Genomic DNA, 20476 nt, shown 5'->3' on the forward strand with positions numbered 1-20476 from the left:
TAAGGGGATCCCCACAATATACTTGATACTTTTCCCCATGAACAAATATCCCCTACTGATTTTTATTGAACAAAGAAATCCCCCATGTGGTACATATTGTTTAAAATGTCAACAGAAGCACTGAAAAAGGAAAAAAAAAAAAAAAAAGTAGTAACCAGTTTTCAGTCTGTCATCTATCTTTTTATTACACATGGATATCACACATTGGAACATACGAATGTTTTTTATTCTACAGTGTATGAATTGGTATATACTTTTCAGTGTTTAAAATATTATTCCTCATTTTCACAAATGTATGGCCTGGGCTCTCAGTAAAGTTCTGCCTATTAAATAGAGCACTGGTAAATGTAAAATGGAAAGATTCCCTGGTGATCAAGATTCCATCTTGCACTGGACTCCCTTCAGTTAAATAAAACATTTTGCTTGTTATAAATAATTGTGCTTTGCTCCTTGCAGTGCATATTGTATAACAGTATAAGAAAAAGTACTCCAACTCAGTTTTAGGCCTGTACAGGAAATAAAGCCTGAAGTCTAACATCTAGTATGTGCCATGCCATGGTACACAGTGCACTTCCATCTGATATTCAAAACTACGATCCTTTACTCTCTGCGGTCTGGTTTTGTTAGCCCGCTGATGTTTTTATTTTTTAAAATAGCAAAATTTGCTTTGCAATAAGGGATTCTTGTGGGTTTCAAAGATATATAAAAAAATTAAAGGAAGGAACTTCACCTAAAAAGGGGGAGGTTCCACTGATTCTCCACCTTCCCCTTCAAGGGGGGGGGGGGGGGTGTAACGTTTATAGTAATAGTAATTCTAAGCAATAATTGGATTTTTGTCTTAAAATCCTTTTCTCCGAAGTTCATTGACAGACTTTGTTCTTCATAAGAGTAGGGTTATACTGCCCCCTACAGGAGTAGGACACTAGGCAGAAAAAAGTTCTGGCTACGCCTATGGGCAGTCCCAGGGTGTATACCCTCTCTTCCTGCTATAGGATGTCAGTTTTGTATCAAAGCAGTGTCAGAGAAAACAATATTAACCCAACTCAAAATAGAGGGGCGGGTACTGCATCCGTCAATGAACCAGAGTAAAGGGTTTTACGGTAAGACAAAAATCCAATTTTCTCTATCGTTCATTGACAGATGCAGTCTCTGTTCTTCATAAGAGTAGGGATGTCCCAAAGCAGTGCCATAAAACATGAGGGGTGGGAACAGCAGAAAAAATAATTCCCCAAGGCTGAACCACAGCCAACCAGGCAACATAGGACTCATCAGAACAACAAGATAAGACCCACCTTAAGAAACCTTAAAACACCCTCAAGGGAGACTAAGAAACCCCCTTAAACAGCAGCCAGCAAAATGTTGCAGCCAAAAAAAAGGCATCCGCAGATGCCAGCACATCCACCTTATAAAATTTTGTGAAGGTATGAACAGACGACCAGGTAGCCGCCTTGCAAACCTGAACCACAGATGCCGGATGACGAAAGCCCCAGGAAGCACTAAGCGCCCGAGTAGAGTGCGCTTTAAATAGGGAAAGGTGGAACCTGACCCTTAAGTGACTAAGCCTGCACAACCATCTGTCTGATCCATTTGGAAATAGTCGCAGCAGACGCAGGCAGCACTTTCTTTGATCCATCCGTCAGAACAAAGAGTGTATCCGACTTTCGAAAAAGACTCAGTAGTCGCCAAGTACACCCCGATTGCCTGAACCACATCCAAAGTATGCAGTGCAAATTCCTTAGGATGCTTAGGCTTAGGACACAAGGAAGGCAACACAATGTCCTCATTTAAGTGGAAACTGGAAACCACCTTTGGAAGGAAGGATGGATCCAGACGAAGCACCACTTTATCCCTGTGAATCACCAGATAGGGAGAACGACAGGACATCCCCGCCAATTACGGCACCGTGCGCACAGACGTAATAGCCACCAAAAAAGCCACCTTCTGGGATAAGGTAAGCAGGGGAATCGCCCGAATATTTTCAAAGGGAGGTTTTTTGAGAACCGACAGCACCAAATTAAGATCCCAAGGTGGCAATGGAGGTCAAACAGGAGGAGCCTGTCACACCCGCCTCACACCACGTAATATACGACTTCCACGTACGATGATAGATCTTTCTAGAAGTCGCTTTTCTCACTTTAAGGAGAGTGAAAATCACTGAAGCAGACAATTCCCTGTCCTTCAGCACCTGGCTTTCAACAGCGAAGCCATCAAAGCCAGTGACTGTAAAGCAGGATCGAAGATCGACCCTTGAGACAGTAGATCCTCCCTGAGAGAAAGTCTCCAAGGAGCGTCTGCGACTAGCCTGACCAGGTTGGCGTACCAAGCTCGGCGAGGCTAGTCCGGAGCCACAAGGAGGACCGGAATCCCTTCCACCTCGATCCTGCGAAGAAGTCTTTGCAGCAAATTCAGAGGGGGAAAAGGCATACATCAGCTGCTACTGACCCCACGGAGCCACCAGCCCGTCTGTGGCATCTGCCAGAGGGTTCCAAGAGCGGGCCACAAACCTCTGCACTTTCCTGTTGAGCCAAGACGCCAACAGATCTACGTCTGGAGTGCGCCAACAAAGGCACATCTACTGGAACACCTCCGGGTGGAGAGACCAATCCCCTGGAGCCAAGGCCTGCCGACTGAGGTAATGCGCCTGCCAATTTTCCACTCCCAGGAAGGGCTGGAACAAAACAGTCCATCCAAAGAGGGATGCTCGCCACTTCTAAGGCCGCCAGGACACTCCTGGTGCCCCCTGGGTGATTGACATAAGACACAGCAGTGCTATTGTCCGATTGAATGCGCACTGGACAGCCCCGAAGGTACTCTGTCCAGTGAACCAGGCAAAGCCTGATTGCGCACAGCTCCAGAACATTGATCGGTAACCGGGATTCCTCCAGCGACCAGACCCCTTGAGCAGAAAGCTTGCCTAGAACACCTCCCCACCCGGACAGACTGGCATCCGTGGTAAACACTGTCCAATATATGGGGAAGAAGGATTTCCTTGTTTGAGCGTTGGGGAGCAAAGCCACCATATCAGGGACCCCCTGGTCACCTGGCTCAGCTGGATCTGATTGTCCAGGGAATTTGGATCTTTGTTCCATTTGAGAAGGATTTCCTTTTAGAGGATTCTCGTGTGGAATTGACTGAAAAGGTACCGCCTCGAAGGACGACACCAACAGTCCCAGAACGCTCATACAAGTCTCATACAAACTTCTTGTGTGCTGAAAAGGAGGGACCCCGTCTACGACGAGGGTCCTTACCCTTGTTAGCCTGTGGGAGAAAAGTACTCTTACCCCCTGTAAGACCTCTGATAATGTCATCAAGGGTAGACCCAAACAGGCGATCACCCTGAAAAGGTAGATCAGTCAAAGCCTTCTTACAAGTCTGATCCGCAGACAAGCATTTTAGCCAAAGCATACCCCGGAGGACCACTGCCGAAACAGACAGTCAGGCCAATAGTGGAGCCACATCCAGCGAGGCATCGCAAACAAAGTGCAGCCCCTGAATCAACTGGTTCGTCAACTCCACAAAGGCAGAGGGACGTTTTACCCCCTCCAGGTCACGGCGTAGTAACTTAGCCCATTCAGTCAGTCAAAGTTTGTGACACAAGGGCAATAGTAAACACCGGTCTGAGCGCAGGGAGTACATATTGCTGGCCACACAGATTCCGCCTTTCTTTCCGCTGAATCCTTAAAAAAGAACAGGGAATACTCCAATGGGATCATGGTAGCTTTTTTCAGTCTGGAGACCAGAGGGTCCACCGTAGGTGGCACGTTCCACTTTTTAATAAGGGAATCCTCAAAGGGGTAGCACGAGCAATCCGCTTAGACACCCCAGGGGGACGCGTCAGGCGGTCCCACTCTTTTTTGAGCATGTTATCAAAATACGCGGGAAGGGGGAAAACCTTTGCCGCTCTGGATGGCTTGTGAGTGCCAAACGTAACTTGCGCCTCAGTCACAGCTGCGTCCTCCATTTGTAGGGTCTCATGCACAGATACAACCAGTGCATCCACCAGCGCCTTTTCTTGCATGGTGGCGGAGGGAGAGGTGTCATCCTCCCTATCAGAGGAGACAGGGCATGAGGAGGTAGACCTGGCAGGGAGACCCACGTCTTCAGTGGCTGAATCAGATTCAGAATCTGACACATCAGATGAGCCAGGGGTAGGTGGGGGCTGTTTTTTGGCACCTCGCCCTTTACAGGCCCACCTCCACCCAGGACACAAAGGATTACAAGACCGCATATATATGGATAGCTGGGATATGGAGGGCCCTGTGGCCTCCTTGAGGGGGTCAGACAGGGGAGAAAGTTCCACAGGGTCCATGTTGCACCAGTGGAACCCCACAGCAAAAAGCTGGAGAGAGAGAAAGAGAGAAAGAGAGAAAGAGAGAGAAAGAGAGAGAAAGAGAGAGAAAGAGAGAGAAAGAGAGAGAAAGAGAGAGAAAGAGAGAGAAAGAGAGAGAAAGAGAGAGAAAGAGAGAGAGACCCCCCCAGACTCACCACCCGCACCAAAGATGCACCAGGAAGGTCCAGAATGGGTCTGCAGCAATCTCGATCAGCAGAGAAAAACCTGAGTGTCAGCACTAGGGTATAGGGAGGGGCTCCACCGCTACAAAAAATACCTCTAGAGGCTCCAAGAACATGGCCGTCATTGAAATTCAATGGGAATCCACCGCAAACTGGCCGCACGGGTGTGCCAAGATGGCCGCTGAACTTCCTCAGCACATGGGCTACAAGAAAATGGCAGCCCCGCGTGGCCTGCGGAGCTTTTAGGGGCCCTGGAGGGGACCCCCCCCCGCGCACGATCGATCATCTGGCCGTGCACCCCCCGCCTACCCCCACCGTGGGTCTGTGCCCGGTCCCAGCCTCCAGGAGTAGCTCCAATCTCCCCATAGCCCCAGTAGTGGGGGGGGGGGGGGTGCGTGACAGGACAGAGGGGAACCCGGGAAGGTGAGGGTCCGACCGTCCAAAGGAGGGGTCCGCGTCCACCCCAAAAACCGCCAGGGGGAGGGGGGCGGCACCATTTACTTACCATACCTGGAACAGGCGGATGCCATCTCCTGAGCCCCTCTCCGCATAAGTGGGGGGGCTGTCAGCCAATAGGAACGCTGTGACTCAGGCCTAAACCCAGTCGTATGCGACCTGGCGAGACGTTTAACTCGCAGGGCCAGTCCCCGTCCGGTGGGCCTATGTAGCGGTGGACTTAGCGCGGAGCTGGGGGTCTGCGCGCAAGCGCTGGCTGGGGTGACCACTGGATCTATATATCAAGCCGTTCGCCCAGATCCAGCATAGTTGCTTGTAGATCTCGCAGGAAAAAAAATCAGTTGAAAAAAATAGAAAAAACCCATCTAGAAAAAACTTTTGCCGGGACCAGAGATCCCAGCAAGAAACTAGGTCCTCATTCCTGACTAGGCAGATTACAATTGACATCCTATAGCAGGGAGAGAGGGTATACCTTCCCTGGGACTACCCCTAGGCTTAGCCAGAACTTTTTTTCTGCCTAGTGTCCTACTCTTGTAGGGGGCAGTTCAACCCTACTGTTATGAAGAACAGAGACTGAGTCCGTCAATGAACGATAGAGGAAAATGTCCATCCACAAGCTATCCAGAAAAACACTGCAATTGTGCAGAAGTCAGAGGTTACCCAATAAGAAGTTCAGTGTAACCCACTGCAAATTCTCTGTTTATAGACTATGGAATGGTTTAAACCCATGTCAGTGATTTATTTATTTTTCCTTGCTGTGTGTGTGCGCTATTTGGGGAGGTTTCCCTTCACCTCTTTTTTCCTGTAGGCAAAAAAAGAAAATTAAAGGAAACCCCATCTTAAACAGTTCTCCAGGACAGGTGCCCTTCATTATAAGATTTCCTTTCTACCCCAGTAACAGCTGAAACATTTTGGAATTCACATCAGCATCTTTCTTGGTACTTGGACCTCTCCTTGTACTGCTTTGGACTTCTGTCTTTTCTCCTGTCCTTGTCTCTTTCTTTTGCATCTTCCCTGGAGCTATGGTAACTACTACGGTCGCGGGAAAGACTACGGCTTCTTCTGCCTTCTTTTTTCTCACTTCTCCTCTTCTCCTTGCAATAATCCTCCTCATGTCTTCGGTGGCGATCATTTCTATCAGAATCCTGTAAAAAAAAAAAAAAAAAAAGCGCTTATAAAAACAAAGGGCTATGTGGTCAAAGCATGTAACCATATATTTTAGGATAAATCAAGCTATTACAAGAAACTAGATAATAATCTTTGCGTTTAGTTTCTGCACATGGCCTTGTTCATAGTTCTATTGCACTAAACAACTCCGCAATTCTGTTGGTTCTAATAAACTCTAAAATTAAAATGCATCTGAAGGTAAAACATTTTTTTGGGGGTTTTTGATATGTAGGTATGGGAGATTCACTCTATTTTTCCTGGTGACCACTGTCATTGAAAGTTGGGGGAATTTTTGGTATTACTTATGACTAAGCCATATAGGATAAAACAAGTTAGGAGGGCGTTCCTTAGGTGGGGTCTACTACTGTGGTCATCTCTGCAACCTAAAATGTAGTGATGTCATTGGTGTACAGCAGTTTTTCTCTTCAATAAATTTTAGTGGCCATGAAAACAACAATAAAAAGGAAAAAAATATTCCAGTGGGGACACTTAGCAGAATAGGATTTCCCCGATTTAGGGTAACAGTGCTAAAGTACAAGCGCAAGAGTTAGGCCCTTTTCACACAAAGGGTCCAAATAAGTCCACCGGTCAGTTTTTCAAGTGGACCTGATTGGACAGCCCATTCACCCTCATGGGCCAGCTGGTGTAAAAAATAGATACGTGTCCATTTACACCCACCTACCTCCAGTCCGAACCAGAAGAGGGTTGGGTTCTCCTCTGTCTAGGTGGATCGAAGGGCAGTCGGGTGTAAATGGACGGTGGAGTCCATTAACTCCCAGCTGCTCACAGAGCACAGCGGGCTCGGACTGTGTCTGCTCTGCATAAACTGAACTGACACAGATGTGTCAGATCCCCTGCCGATTTCAACGAAGTTCACCTCATGTGAAAGGGGCCTATGCTTTCAAATTTATTCCTGTATAGCTCATTGAATTATAGCCCCCAGCTGTACATAAAGCAGCTGCCATTAAACTGTCAACTTCCACATCTTCAAAAGCCAGTACAGATTCCCATTGCAAACAAAAAAAAAAAAAAAAAATACAGCACACGTAAAAGCTAGCCTGCAACAAAAAATAAAAATAAATAATTGGCCCGCTCTAACAGTCCATGTCAAAGACAGAGGGTTTAGTTGCACACATTTACATATGTGTAATCCACAATGCCTCCCTCAAGGCTCCTCTGTATACTGTGGTCCTAACTCTATAGCTTTGAGGGTCTGCAAGTTAGAGCACATATAGCAGTGGATAAACTAAGGGCAGGTTTAAGGTGCAGGGACACCATAGAAACACCCAGCAAAAGCACAATGGCAGCGGAAAGCATCCATTCATCCTCACACACAATTCTGCTGACACGTAGTCCAGGAAAGTGGAAACCACCCCAAATTATAACTAGCCTTTACCATAAGGGGCCTAGCACATTACAAAACAAAAAATTCCCAGCGGACTTACCAGCTAGCCAGCAGAAGAAAAAAAAAAAAACACACACCCCAAAATTAGACCCATTTAACACTTCGGTACAGATTCCTACCAGGAGGACTGGGGCTTAATCTTGGCTTGGGAAGAATTGGGAGCCTCGGTTCAGCACCTAGGGGGATCACAGGGATCCATTTCAAAACAAACAAAATTCATTTAAAATACCACAAAGCATCCACACTTTAGGAAACTTCCCAGAGTCTCTTTCCTTTTTCAATAAAACCTCACCTAAAAATTCCTCATAACCCCAGCCACTCAGGCCCCATTTTTTTTTTTTTTTTTTTTTTTAAAGCAAGTCCAAGAACCCTGACATTTCAGAGAGACTGGGCTCAGGTAGAAAATGAGAGACTTGTTCACTAAGGAAAAAAACCCTAGAAAAAACGCAAAATAAGCACCAAGCAAGGTGGAACAAGGAGGAATCCCATATAGAGACCTCCCTGTGAGGAACAGAAAAGGGGGCACTTTCCAAGGAGACATTGAAGGTAGCCACAGATGACAGTCCTGACCCCACCAACATGGTGAATATAAAAATTATTTGACATACATTCAGGGAAGCACATGGGGAGGGAGAATAACACTCCCATAGAAGGCGATGAGAACAACACCGGGGAAGCAAATAGGACCGGCTTCCAGGATATTTTGTCCTCATGCAGAGTAAGAAAAAGGCTCCCAAGAAGAAAATAGGGGAAGCCAAGGCATAAACTAAAGCTCCCTGGGCAACAGAGAGAAAGATCCATTCTTACAGAGGAACCTTAATAGAAATAACCCCCCTCAAAGGAGGAGGGCTTTGGACAAGAGTACCTGAAGATGGCCCTAGACTAGAGGGACAAAAAGTCACAGCTAGCAATGAAGAAAAGCAACTTTCTGCAAAGAGTGCACACGGAGTGTCAGTGTTAGGAAGAGGATATACAAAGCTGAACCAAGACATGTAGGACAGCAAAGAGTAGGTGTTTGATGACTCCAAGTAGAAGTTGGAGGATGAACAGGAACAACTCTAAGCCATAAAAATCAGTGCATATGCATAGACAGTAAGGACATTGTGGAGATTTGATAAGCCACATTCTCTACGGTCTCAATGCAGCATAGAAGGGCTGAGGGCAAGAGCTGTAATCTATCAGGAGAAAGTTAACCATTTGTTCCCTGGTCCAGTTCGCCAAACTCTGGGCAACTGACAAAGTGGCAATAGCTGGCTGTAAGGATGGACTGGCCAGCACAAATGAGGATGTCAAAAGAGTCCCCAAACACCTATCAACCTATTTCTGAAAGTCCTCAATAGAAACAGTTAATTCATGATTCAGTTCAAGATGCAGGTCCAGTTCAGTGTCTGCTGTGGATCCTCTGTTGTCTTATTTGAATAAAATCCTTACTGTACTGAATCAAGGATCCTGTGGACAAACATGTCTTTTTTTTTTTTTTAAGGTATTCTTTTTCCTTGTGTAGCCATGCAACCAGTCATTGCATCCATGGGGGTTTGTCAGACTGTACTGCTTTTCGGTTCAGACAGCACTTGAAACTGCTTTCCTGAAGCACTGCGGACGGCATGGGAGATTCCCTCCATCATTTCTCCCATCTTGGGATCATATTAGTGCACACAAGGCGAGTGCTGTGATCAAAATGCTGGTCAGCTGAGCTCCCCTGCAAGAAACAGTTGGAACGCATGCCCTTTGAAGCTAAACACCTCTTTGACAATGCGCTGTGTTTAACCACTTCTGGACCGGATGGATTTGCCCCGTTCATGACCAGGCCATTTTTTGCGATTTGGCACTGCCTTATTTTAACGGACAATAGCGCGGTCATGCGACGCTGTACCCAAATAAAATTGATGTACTTTTTTTTTCCCCCACAAATAGAGCTTTCTTTTGGTGTTATTTGATCACCTGTGCGATTTTTTATTTTTTTTTGCGCTATAAAAAACAAAACAAAATTGCAATAAGCATATTTTGATTGGTTTGTGCAAAAGTTATCGCGTCTCATAACTACGGGAAAGATTTGTCATTTTTATGTTTTTTTTTTTTTTTTACTAGTAATGGGGCCATCTGCGATTTTTTAGCAGGACTGCGACATTGCGGCAGACAGATTGGACCCCTGACATTTTTGACACTTTTGGGGGTACCAGTGACATTACTACAGTAATCACTGCTAAAAATATGCACTGTTACTGTAAAAAGGACACTGGCAGGGAAGGGGTTAACACAGTGGATGGTCAAGGGGTTAAATGTAAGCCTAGGGGAGGGTTTCTAACTGTATGGGGGTTGGGCTTTTGGAATGATCACAGAGATCTGTGATGCTATATAGAAGGATCACAGGCGCTCTGATCATTACAGAGAGAAGAATGGTCAGCTGTGTTTACAACTCCTGGCCATCCTCTCTCAGCGGGCAACTATCGCGGGTGTCCAACGGTAATCGGAGCCGCTGGCCCCGTGCATCGGAGTCCCCGCTGCCGGTTCTCGCAGCGGTAAATCTGTGGCGGGCGGTCCTCAAGTGGTTAATATAATTTTTTTAATTATATATATATATATATTATATACATAAATATAAAAGAAGTTTCATCTTCCCTTTGAGGTGAATGCCTGCCAGAGAGAAAGTGTTTTCTTCCGCCCATATAAGGATCAGCTTTGCACCTCTATGAGGGAGGGAGCCCAGGTACCCCCTTGTTTGTTTATGTAGGATACTGCCGCCACATTGTCTAAAAAAAAAAAACAAAAAGTGCCTTCCTTTTTATGTTGGATCCGAAGGAGAGAAGAGCTTTCCATACTGCCTTTAGTTCCCTTACAATCGAAGCCCCATGCTGCCCACCGGGAAACGAAGACTCAGCAAAGCCTGCAAGGACCGGGTAAGCCTCCACTGTGGCTCCCCCCCCCCCCTATTGGACAAAAAAAAAAAAAAAAAAACACACGGGGAGAAGGGGTCCCCCAATCTCCCCCCAAACCAAAGGTAGCAGGGGGGTCCGAGTTACCCAGCTTACCATGCCCAGGTACACTGCCCCAGTTAAGGAGAGGCCAGGGTCAGGAGGCTCCTGCCGCCTAGCACGGAGGTCTGACAGCATGAAGTTTTCTTGATGTTTAAATGTGTGGCAGAGGAAACACAACATTTTGAGGGTCTCTGCCTCTCACCTGTATTTAAACGAATGTGGATTGTGTTTCCTGTGCTAGGTGGGAGGAACCCATCTCTTATTAAGCCGTCCTGGAAGATGACTGGGGAAAATAAGGTGACTCAAACAGATAAAAAATGAGCTAAACACAACAGTAGTAAATAGAAGTGTTAATGATACCACCAGGACCAAGGGTTCCCAGAGAGGTTCCCCACGACTACGGGGCAACCCCTAGGCCCGTCAAAATCCAAAAAGGTGGTGCAATGTACAGCCTAAACTGAACTGAAGAGGATAGAGGAGTGGAAAACAGAAAAAAGTTAGACAGAAAGGTGAAGCTAGGGAGGGAGGTCACTCACCTACCGAATAGGGAAAGGAGTTGGCTTTACCATGTGTGAAACACTGCTCTAGATGGGAAGTGGTTAAACAAAATCTAAGACTTCTTTTGAATATCAAAGCTGCTTGACTGTCAAGGTTAATCCAGTGGTTTTAGTCATTTCTGGGTCACTGACTTATTACAGGGGTAGAATTTGACTTTCTTTGCTCCATGCTTGTTCTTTAGTCGGTGACCCAGAGCTACTAAAGCCAGACTCGGTCAGGAAACTAGCATTTTAAAAGGAGACCAGGAGAGATACATTTATGTTGCGAAAAATGACCAGGAGGGTGGGGCTTAATTATAGGGCTATAGTTATAAAGTTCAGTTTATGTTATTGTTATTATGTTATATGTTAATGTTTAGAGCATTATGTATCTTTGCAACATCAAGGTTCAATCTACAATTTTGTATGTCAATATACGGTTTGTGATACCAGGTTATTTTAACATTGGTGGAAATGTACATTTACTTCTAAGAAAAAGAAAAAAAAAAAAGTTCACGTTTTAGCAATGCAAGTGGCATAAAGTACCTTTGACTTTTTTGTTCTCCTTTCATCTTCATCATCAGAGTAGTGGCGTTTCTTTTCTTTTTTATGTTTAGAATGTCGATGACTTCTGCTGGTCTCCTCTGCATTGTCTTCTATCAGAAGATCATATTTGCTGCTAAAGATTGTTAAGGTTTTTGTTTTTTTTAAATACTTTTTTGAAATTACATTCTATTCAATGCTATGCACTGCAGCTGTACTGCAGTTTGGTAAAGAATGGAGACTTCATATGAGCTGCGGTGTGCTGTGGAGAAATGCAAGCATGCTGCATTTTTCTGTACCACATCCCTCTGCTGAGTTGTGCACATAGAAAACAATTATTTTCCATTTACTATGAAATGTAACTCTGCTGATTCAGTGCAGAACATGTAAATGGGCACAGTGTAAACATGGATGACTATGGCATTATTGCTTTAAATTTACCCCCATCTAGCAGTAGTACATTACATATAGTAGACATAAATATTTTTTTTTCTCAAAAATGTCTTATTGTGCATTCTAATTGGGAGAAAAAGGATGTTGGGACCCTTGACCTCATGAGCTTAGGAGAAGCTGCACTACTGCCCCTGTGCAACAGCAATACAGTTCTTGTCTGATAATCAATTCTAGAGACACAAGTTCTGCTTGAGAGGTGACATTTTTATAAACCTAAAAGGAATTTAATTACATTTTCACCCTTCAGTTGTTGAGTACTGATAAATATAATGAACACTGGAAAAAAGGGTAGTTTTACCTTACCAAGGCTGGAAATATTGTTTTAAATGTAGTGTTTTGGCATATTTGCAAATGAACAAACCAGTCCAAAGACCCTCACATAATTAGTCCAAAACTTTTCATATTTGTACAGTGTATAAGATATTAGTTTTGAGATAACCGATAAGCTATACTTGGTACATTTTCCAATCTGGTATGCACAGACATACATTTTTGCGATCCTTAAATGTATTACAAAAGAGATCACCTTGGTACCACATCAGTTATAACACATAGGGGGACAAAAACTGGTGCACACAATCTCGTGCAGCTGTGCATAGTAACCAGCGTCTAACGTCAGCTTTCGCAGTTAAGCTTTGACAATGAAACCTGGAAGATTATTGGATTACTATGCACAGCTGCACCAGATTCTGTGTAAACCGGTTTTAGTAAATCCCCCTCTCTCTCTATATATTAGTATTTATAAATGTACGCACCATTGAGAGCACTGTAAAGCTTCATCCACTGGCCACAAATGAGAATGTAATATTTAATTTTTTTTGTGTGGAGGGGGAATCGGTAACGAGTGAAATAAATTAAAGGAGTTTGTGCAGCACTGTAATTTTAACTGCATGCACCCTCCCGGGCCATGATAGGTAATGCCTAGCCCAACCTGAGAGGAGGTCCTTCAAATGACAGAAGAAAGGGAGATAGTTAACCCCATACAATGAGGTGTAAGAAGCAGCAAGATGAATACTCAAATACGGTAAAGCTTTAGCCTGCCATTTAAATAAAAATATGTCACGCACATGTGAAAATAATGGGTCGAGGATGTTAATTTTGAAAGCTAAAATGACTTAGTCTCATTAACTCAGAGTTCCGAGATACCAGCAAAGTCCAGTAGTGTCTGTACGTTAGGGTGGAAATGTAACGAAGAGGAGGACATCAACTGCAAATAATGCACATTTGTGTTCTTGCGATCCAAAAGTGACCCCCCCCTTAATATCCGGATTCGCACGAATGGCTATTGCCGTTTTTTTTCCAACTGCAGTGACAGAGATTAAAGGGGATAAAGGGCATCCTTGAGAGTGCCCTGTGTTAGGTCTATGAGATCAGAGTGATAGCCAGCCAGTTTAACTTTAGCCCGTGGTCGAGAGTATAGGGTGTCTATAGTACGGAGAAAGAAAAGGCACAAAGCCCCAGGCTTCCAAAACCTGGAACTCGTATGTCCAGGACATAGAATCAAAGGCTTTCTGTAAATTGATAGATAACAGAAGTCCTGTTTGCAGCCCACCCCCTGCCCCATCCCAAATGCGTAATGGTCAACTGCCCCTCTAATCTGGTCCAGGCTCTGCCTGCCGGGAACGAAGCCCGCCTGATCCTTGTGGACATAATAATATTGGATGAAAGCTAATAATCGGTTTGCTAAAAGTTTCCTAAACAATTTTTGGTCATAATCAATAAGTGGGATAGGGTGGTTTTACCCACCTCCCCAGGATCCCGGTCAGGTTTGGTACCACTGAGATAAACGCTAATTGAAAAGGGGGGTCCAGGGGAGCACCCTCCTGCATGGCGTTAAAGAACTGGACCAGATGAGGGACCAAGAGGTCCGGGAATTTGCAATAATAGCGGACGGAAAAACAGTCGGGCCTGGAGCCGAACCCATTTTCGTAGATTTAATCGCCGCCAGCATTTCCCCCTCCATAAAATGATGCTTCCATGCGCATTTTATGTTCAAGAGATACCTGTGGGAGTTGGACCCCTGCCAAATATTGTGGATCTTCCCCTACCAGAGTGGAGTAAAATGTTTTAAAGACCTCCAGCTCCTTACGGGGATTTTGAGAGTAAGAGCCGTCTGGGCAATGCAACTTTGGGACCATACTCGCACACATTTTAGGGTTGAGCTTATGAGGCAACAAGGAGCCAATTTTATCTCTGCCCATAAAGAAGCGTGTAGAGGCATGCTTTTCAGCTCCAATCTTCAATTCTAAATGAAGTTCTAGCCGCGTCTGGTCTATTTGTTGAAGTACCAAAGGGTTTTGGGCACGTTTGTGGGCTTTCAGCAAAGACTATATCCCTCTTGAATGTTTGGATGCATTCCTGATGAGGTTTGTTCAGACCTGTATGATCTTACCCCTCACCACTACCTTATGAGTGGCCCAAACTGAGAAATATCCTCCGTCACAATATCCTGAAACTTCTGTCGCAAGCTGAGTCCAATGTCCTCACACAAACAGGGATCTGATAAGAGGGATGCATAGCGTTCCCACTGTGGTGCCCCGGGGGGTACCAAAAGGGCTAAAAGGGAGGCAGACACCATGGAATTGGTCAGATCATGCCACCGCTCCAATAGCAAATTTGCTGAGACTAGAGACCAGAGCACATGGGACAAAGATATTGTCAATACGCGAGTACTTTGAGTGTGGGGCAGAATGGAAAGTATAATCCCGAAAGGAAGGGTTTGATTCCTACCATGTATCTACTAAATTAAAGCTATGGACCAATTTAGCCACACATGTGCGAGCTTTGGAAGACCTTTTAAAAAAGGACAGCACGCGAGGGGTTGCATTGGTCTAGGCTTGAATCAAAGGATAAATCAATGCCTCCCCCACAAATGATGGAATGTATGCAAAAGGTTGCTCAAGAACGCCGCCTGACCAGAGTTTGGGGCTCAAGATTAAATAAAAGTACAGAGCTGTTCCCATACCAAGAAGAACCTCCCCTCTGGATTCCAAAATTTCCTGATGCGAAGTGAAAGAACCATTATGGTGAAAGTACCATATTATATATATATATATATATATATATATATATATATATATATATATATATATATATATATATATATATATATATAGTATTGTTTATGTAAAAAGGATTGTCTGTTTCAATGGGGGAAATGCATTTCCTGCAATAGGACATCTACATTACAGGCATGATAGTATTGGAACGCTTTACTGGAGAGATTGAGGCCCTGTGTATTAGGTGTATACCAATCTAGGTGGTGCACTCATAGCTCCAGAACAGCATTCCCACAACAATACGCTACTCACCCCATCACAGAAGCACATCACTAGGAAATGGTCTAGGTGATGATCTTGCAGGAAGGGGCGGCAAAACTGAATCCCAGGTCTCAAAGGAAGCAGAAAAAAAGGACTAGTAGAAGAGAAACTAAAAGTATAGAAAAACAAGGGGGGTATATACATAAACCATAACCAGGGACTAAAGCCCACCCCCAGGTTAGGGCAAAAAAAAAAAAAAAAGAAGGTTTGCGTCAAGAACCAGAAAGGAGCGATGATCGGGCCAAAAGCCTACATGAGCAATTTAAAGGTGAAGAACACCCTGGTCAGGACAAAGCCAAAATGCAATGCAAAACAGAACCTTAGAATACATTTAAAGCATATGCAACCACCAAACTTATTGAACTGCACAGTGCCAAAAATACTCATAAAACAGCTAAAGAACTAAAAGTCCCAAACAAATAATGCACGAGTTGTGCGGACCCACAAGTCCCATATATAAGGACGTGAAAAGGGAAGAGAGGTAAACTCCCTGATCTCAACACAATAATAGATCTTTATCTTCACAGAGACAAAGCTGGTACGCCTGGATGAAGCTTGATGTCACAATCGAGACAGAGGGTGAGAAGGACCTGCAGGATGATCCGGTTCCCCATGAGGTGGTCCTGGGGGACGAACGGTCCTGAGAGATCAATCCAAGACGCAGGATCCGTTCCTCTCCTTCCTGGAAAGTAAAGAAGAAATGTTGATGGTTAACATACGTAAAAGGATAGATGAAAGGGGAATGCCCATCTGTAAGATAGCTTTGCAGGTCAGAGCCCTACACTTCTGGACCATGTAGGGGGAAATATCCCCAAAGACATGTAAAGGATGGCCCATCAGGAATATTGAGGTAGTCACCCTAGGATTTCAGCATAACCAGTTCCTTGGTTTTATAGTAGTGAGTTTTGACGATGTCTCGCGGAGGCCTGTCCGGGCGCAAAGGTTGTAATGCACAATGATCCCTATCCAGATCCAGTTGATGAATAGGAAGCTCAGGCAGGAGGTCCAAGAGGAAGTTGCAAACAGTGGCATCTACATCCATAACAGTTTCTGGCAATCTGCAAATACAAAAATTATACCGGCAGGACTGGTTTAGAAGATCAATCTTAGCCAAAGCCTGGCCCAGTTGGCGTCGTAGGCTTTTTATGCAGACAGTATTCCGATTAATGCAGGACACCGAAGCGTCCATTTTATGTTCAATGGCATCAATTCTACCACCCATTTCCTGCAGATCAGCTTTAATTGTTGTGGTGAAACAAGGTTCTGGCCAAGCCTCGCTCCAGTAGATCAGAGAATTTCTCAAACAAGGACCTATGATCAGTGTCCGCTGGAGGCAATTGACTGGCCCCAGAGCCTGATCCACTAGGGTTTGCAGGGGAGTGACAAAGCTGAGAAGGAAGAAGACCATCCATAGTCTGCTCCAGCAAGGATTCAGTGGATGCTGGAGATCCCTGAGATGGCAAGGGTTTGCTCCCTGAAGAATGTGGGCTGGGATGCTGGGAGCCTGGGCCAGCGTGTTTCGAGCCACCCGCAGCTCCAGAGCACTATGACGCCGGTTTGGAGGATGTGGATGCCATCTTGCCAGAGACCGCTGAGGAGTGTGTGGCAAAAGCGGTCCCGGAGCTCGTTTCCTCCAGCCATCGGTTCGTGCCAGGAGTGTTTCCCCGGCAGAATCACACACAGTGTGCTGGGTCTAGGGTCTGTAGGGCCGCCACAACATGGCTTCAGGCCAGGTGCGCAGCTCCAAGCGCAGGCGACCATCTTGGAAACCGCATGCATGCGCCCCCCCCCCCCCCCACAGGGAGAACAAAATTAAATGTAAAGTATTGGGTCGGGCCAGGAGGGTGCTATTGGTATCTGTAGCGTATCAATTGATAGTAAAACAATCTTGGTTAACCTTCTAGTGTGCTTTTGATCATGGTGTTGGAAGATCAATTTCTGGTGCAACATTCCTTTTGAGCAGATGGCCTCACAATCATATCAAGCACCCTTGTTATGATACAGAATTCAAAGCTGACAACTGCTGCTGCCTGGGGCTCTGAAGCAGCAAAGCAATCTCAAATCATATTTAAAATTGGCATGCTTCGCAGTTGGAATGAGGTTTTTCATGTGGTTTCCGGTTTGCACCAAATAGGTCTGTTTTACTGTAGCCAAGCGACTATTTTTTTAATCCATCAGTCCACAGCACGTTGCCTTATGCTGATCTGACCTTTGTTTATATATTCAACAGCAAACTGTACACTAGCTCCAATGTTATTTTTGGATATCAAAAGCTTTTTCCTGGCACACTTCCCACGCAGGTTAAATTGGTGAAATCTCTTTCCGATTGTGGATGCATGCACTTTGACACCAACAGATACAAAGGTTACTTGCAGATCTCACAATTAAAATTTTGCGGCTGTTGGAGATTTCTTTTAGATTCAGTCAACTTTTTGAGCGGTTGTTGGAAATCTACACCACTTGTAGATTTTATTCTTTACAGTGGAAAAACTGATTTCAAATAATTTGGCGCCATTTTTAAATCCTTTGCCAGACTCATCAACAACCTTCTTTCTAAGGGCCTTAGAGTGATTTTGATCTTGACAAAACACTAATCAATATGAAAGAATACACCAGAGCCTATCCTAGGAAGTTTCTAATTAATTACGTCTAATTTGAGAATCACGATTTTAAATTTAACTACCTCAATACTGGGCACTTAAACCCCCTTCCTTCCCAGACCAATTTTCATCTTTTAGCGCTGTTGCACTTTGAATGACAATTGCGCAGTCATGCAACACTGTACCTAAACCAAATTTGTGTCATTTTTTCCCCACAAATAGAGCTTTCTTTTGGTGGTATTTGATCACTGCCAGGTTTTTGCTTTTTTGGTGCACAAATAAAAAAAGGCCGAAAAGTTTGAAAAAAAAAAAAAAGTTTTTTTGTTTAGGTTATTAAATTATTATGTAAATATATACGTTTTTTCCTGCACTTATGAGCACTGATGACGCCGCACTGACAGGCACTGATGGGGTGGCACTGATATGCAGCACTGATGGGCACTTATAGATAGCACTGATAGGCAGCACTGATGGGCAGCACTGATGGCTGGCAATAATGGGCACTGGTGGGCAGCACTGATAGGGAGGGCACCACTGGCAGGCTCTGAGCCCAGTTTGCCATCCCTGGTGGCCATGGTGGGCATCCCTGGTGGTCATGGGTGGGCATCCCTGGTGGTCTAGTGGCATCCCCCCCAGGGCTGCACTGGTAATCAATGTTCTGATTACCAGCACAGACCCCCCCGGTGATCAGTGAGTAATTAGAAATACTCACTGATCCCTCGGCTGCAGTACAGATCATCCCTCTTCTCCTCACTGACAGGATCTGTCAGGAAAGGAAGAGATCGAAGCCGTTACAACGGCTGTGTTTACATTACATGACGGCTGTGATTGGACACAGCCGTCATGTGATCAGGAGGGCCAATCACAGGGCCCTCCTGCCGCATCTTGTTGCTCTGTGTCCGAGGGACACAGGCACATCGAGATTGTGCCGTGGCGGCGCAATCTCGCTCTTTCTGAAGGACGTTCCGGAACATCCGATCAGAAGGACGAGACTCCCACCCGGCCGTATATGTGCAGTGGCCGGGTGGGAGGTGGTTAAAATTATTTGAATTTGATTTTCAATGTGACAAATCTACATTTTCATTAATTTAAAATTATGTAAATGCATACACCATGTTGATTTTTTGTGTCATTTGTTAAAGCGTGGTAGAACTCAGGAATACCACCACTCTACAAGCCTCGCAAATTCAAGTACTAAACCCAGGAGCCCGTCCACGCTCCATATACATACATACATACATACATACATACATACAACAAAAACAAAAAGGTTACACTCCAATGACATCACTGGCATCTCAGTTTACCCAGCCATGAATGGCAACAGCCATAACCCTGCCTAAAGGCCACTCCTTCCAATGTATTTCAGCCAATAGAGCTTAATCCTAGAGACAGCAAATTTCCATGATTAAGCCCTTTCGGGTAAAATGCGTTAGAAAGGAAATGGCTTCAGGCAGGATTAGGTCTATTGCCATTAATGGCTGAATAAACTGAGATGCCAGTGATGATGTTAGAGTGCAACCTTTTTGTGTGCATTAGGGTAAATTAGATATGTTTACCTGTTCAAATACGTTGAAATTGTCAACAACTTCCCTGGGCTTTGCTTACTTTTGAAACATGACTGTACTAATATTCACTTTGCAAAGGGGACATTTACTTTGCTAGGTAAAAGACAAAGCAGAGCGCCTCTAAGTCTACTATGTTTAATTATCCACAGTTGAACAGATACATAAACTTGCTCACATAAGAACAATAAGAAAAAGCTCATCTGAACAATAGCATTCTGAAATGGTGAGTCCATATCCAGGTGTATGTCTCCACGCTAGTAGTGCAGGGGAGGAAGCGTAGTATACCGCGGCTCTGTCAGGCTAGATGGCCAGCGGCTTCCGAGTACCGCTCTGCTCTCAGACACATAGGACGCAGATTTGCCTCCGATCGGGCAAGATTGGGTCATTGCACTTGGAAAAAAAAAAAAAAAGTGAGGCTTCTGCGCATGCTCTGAAACGCGTTGTGCCATCGGCTGCTCCTGTCATGCAAGAGACTCTGCATCCCAAGTGTCCGAGAGCAGAGCAGTACCCGGGAAGCCGCCAGCCATCTAGCCTGACGGAGCCACGGTTTGCTACGCTTCCTCCCCTGCACTACTAGCGTGGACACACACACCTGGATACGGACTTCCCATTTCGGAATGCTACCGTTGAGCTTTTTCTTATTGTTCTTAGGTGAGCAAGTTTATGTACCTGTTCAACTGTAGATAATTAAACATACTACACTTAGAGGCGCTCTGCCTTTTCTTTTACTTTTGCATTACAGAGTCGACTTCTCTCTGTATCTGTGAGTCTCAGTACCGCAGAGAACATCGCACACATTAGAATTACAGCATTGTTCTCTGCAGCAGGAACTGGCTGAATTTTGATCAATGTATAGCCCTGTCTGTTCAAGAGAAGCCAGTTGTTAGACCAGCTTATGTCAAACTGCAGTGCTAATTTGTGTATAGGGGATTTTTTTTTCT

At 44.9% G+C, this 20476-nt stretch overlaps 1 protein-coding gene across 1 annotated transcript in view; it reads right to left on the bottom strand.

Annotated features, from left to right (window-relative positions):
* Window positions 1-5869: 5869 nt before the first annotated feature.
* Window positions 5870-20476, bottom strand: part of PPIL4 (peptidylprolyl isomerase like 4) — a 64625-nt gene continuing 50018 nt past the window's right edge. Inside the window, exons 12-13 of the mRNA XM_082251988.1 lie at window positions 11598-11730; window positions 5870-6113 (exon numbers count right to left, since the gene is read on the bottom strand). Coding sequence (XP_082108114.1) covers window positions 5892-6113; window positions 11598-11730 — 355 coding nt within the window. The 3' untranslated portion in view covers window positions 5870-5891. The remainder of the gene's footprint in view (window positions 6114-11597; window positions 11731-20476) is intronic.

The sequence above is a fragment of the Pelophylax lessonae genome (genome assembly GCF_965119305.1).
Source record: "Pelophylax lessonae genome assembly, chromosome: 3".
NCBI classification, from domain to species: Eukaryota; Metazoa; Chordata; class Amphibia; order Anura; family Ranidae; genus Pelophylax; species Pelophylax lessonae.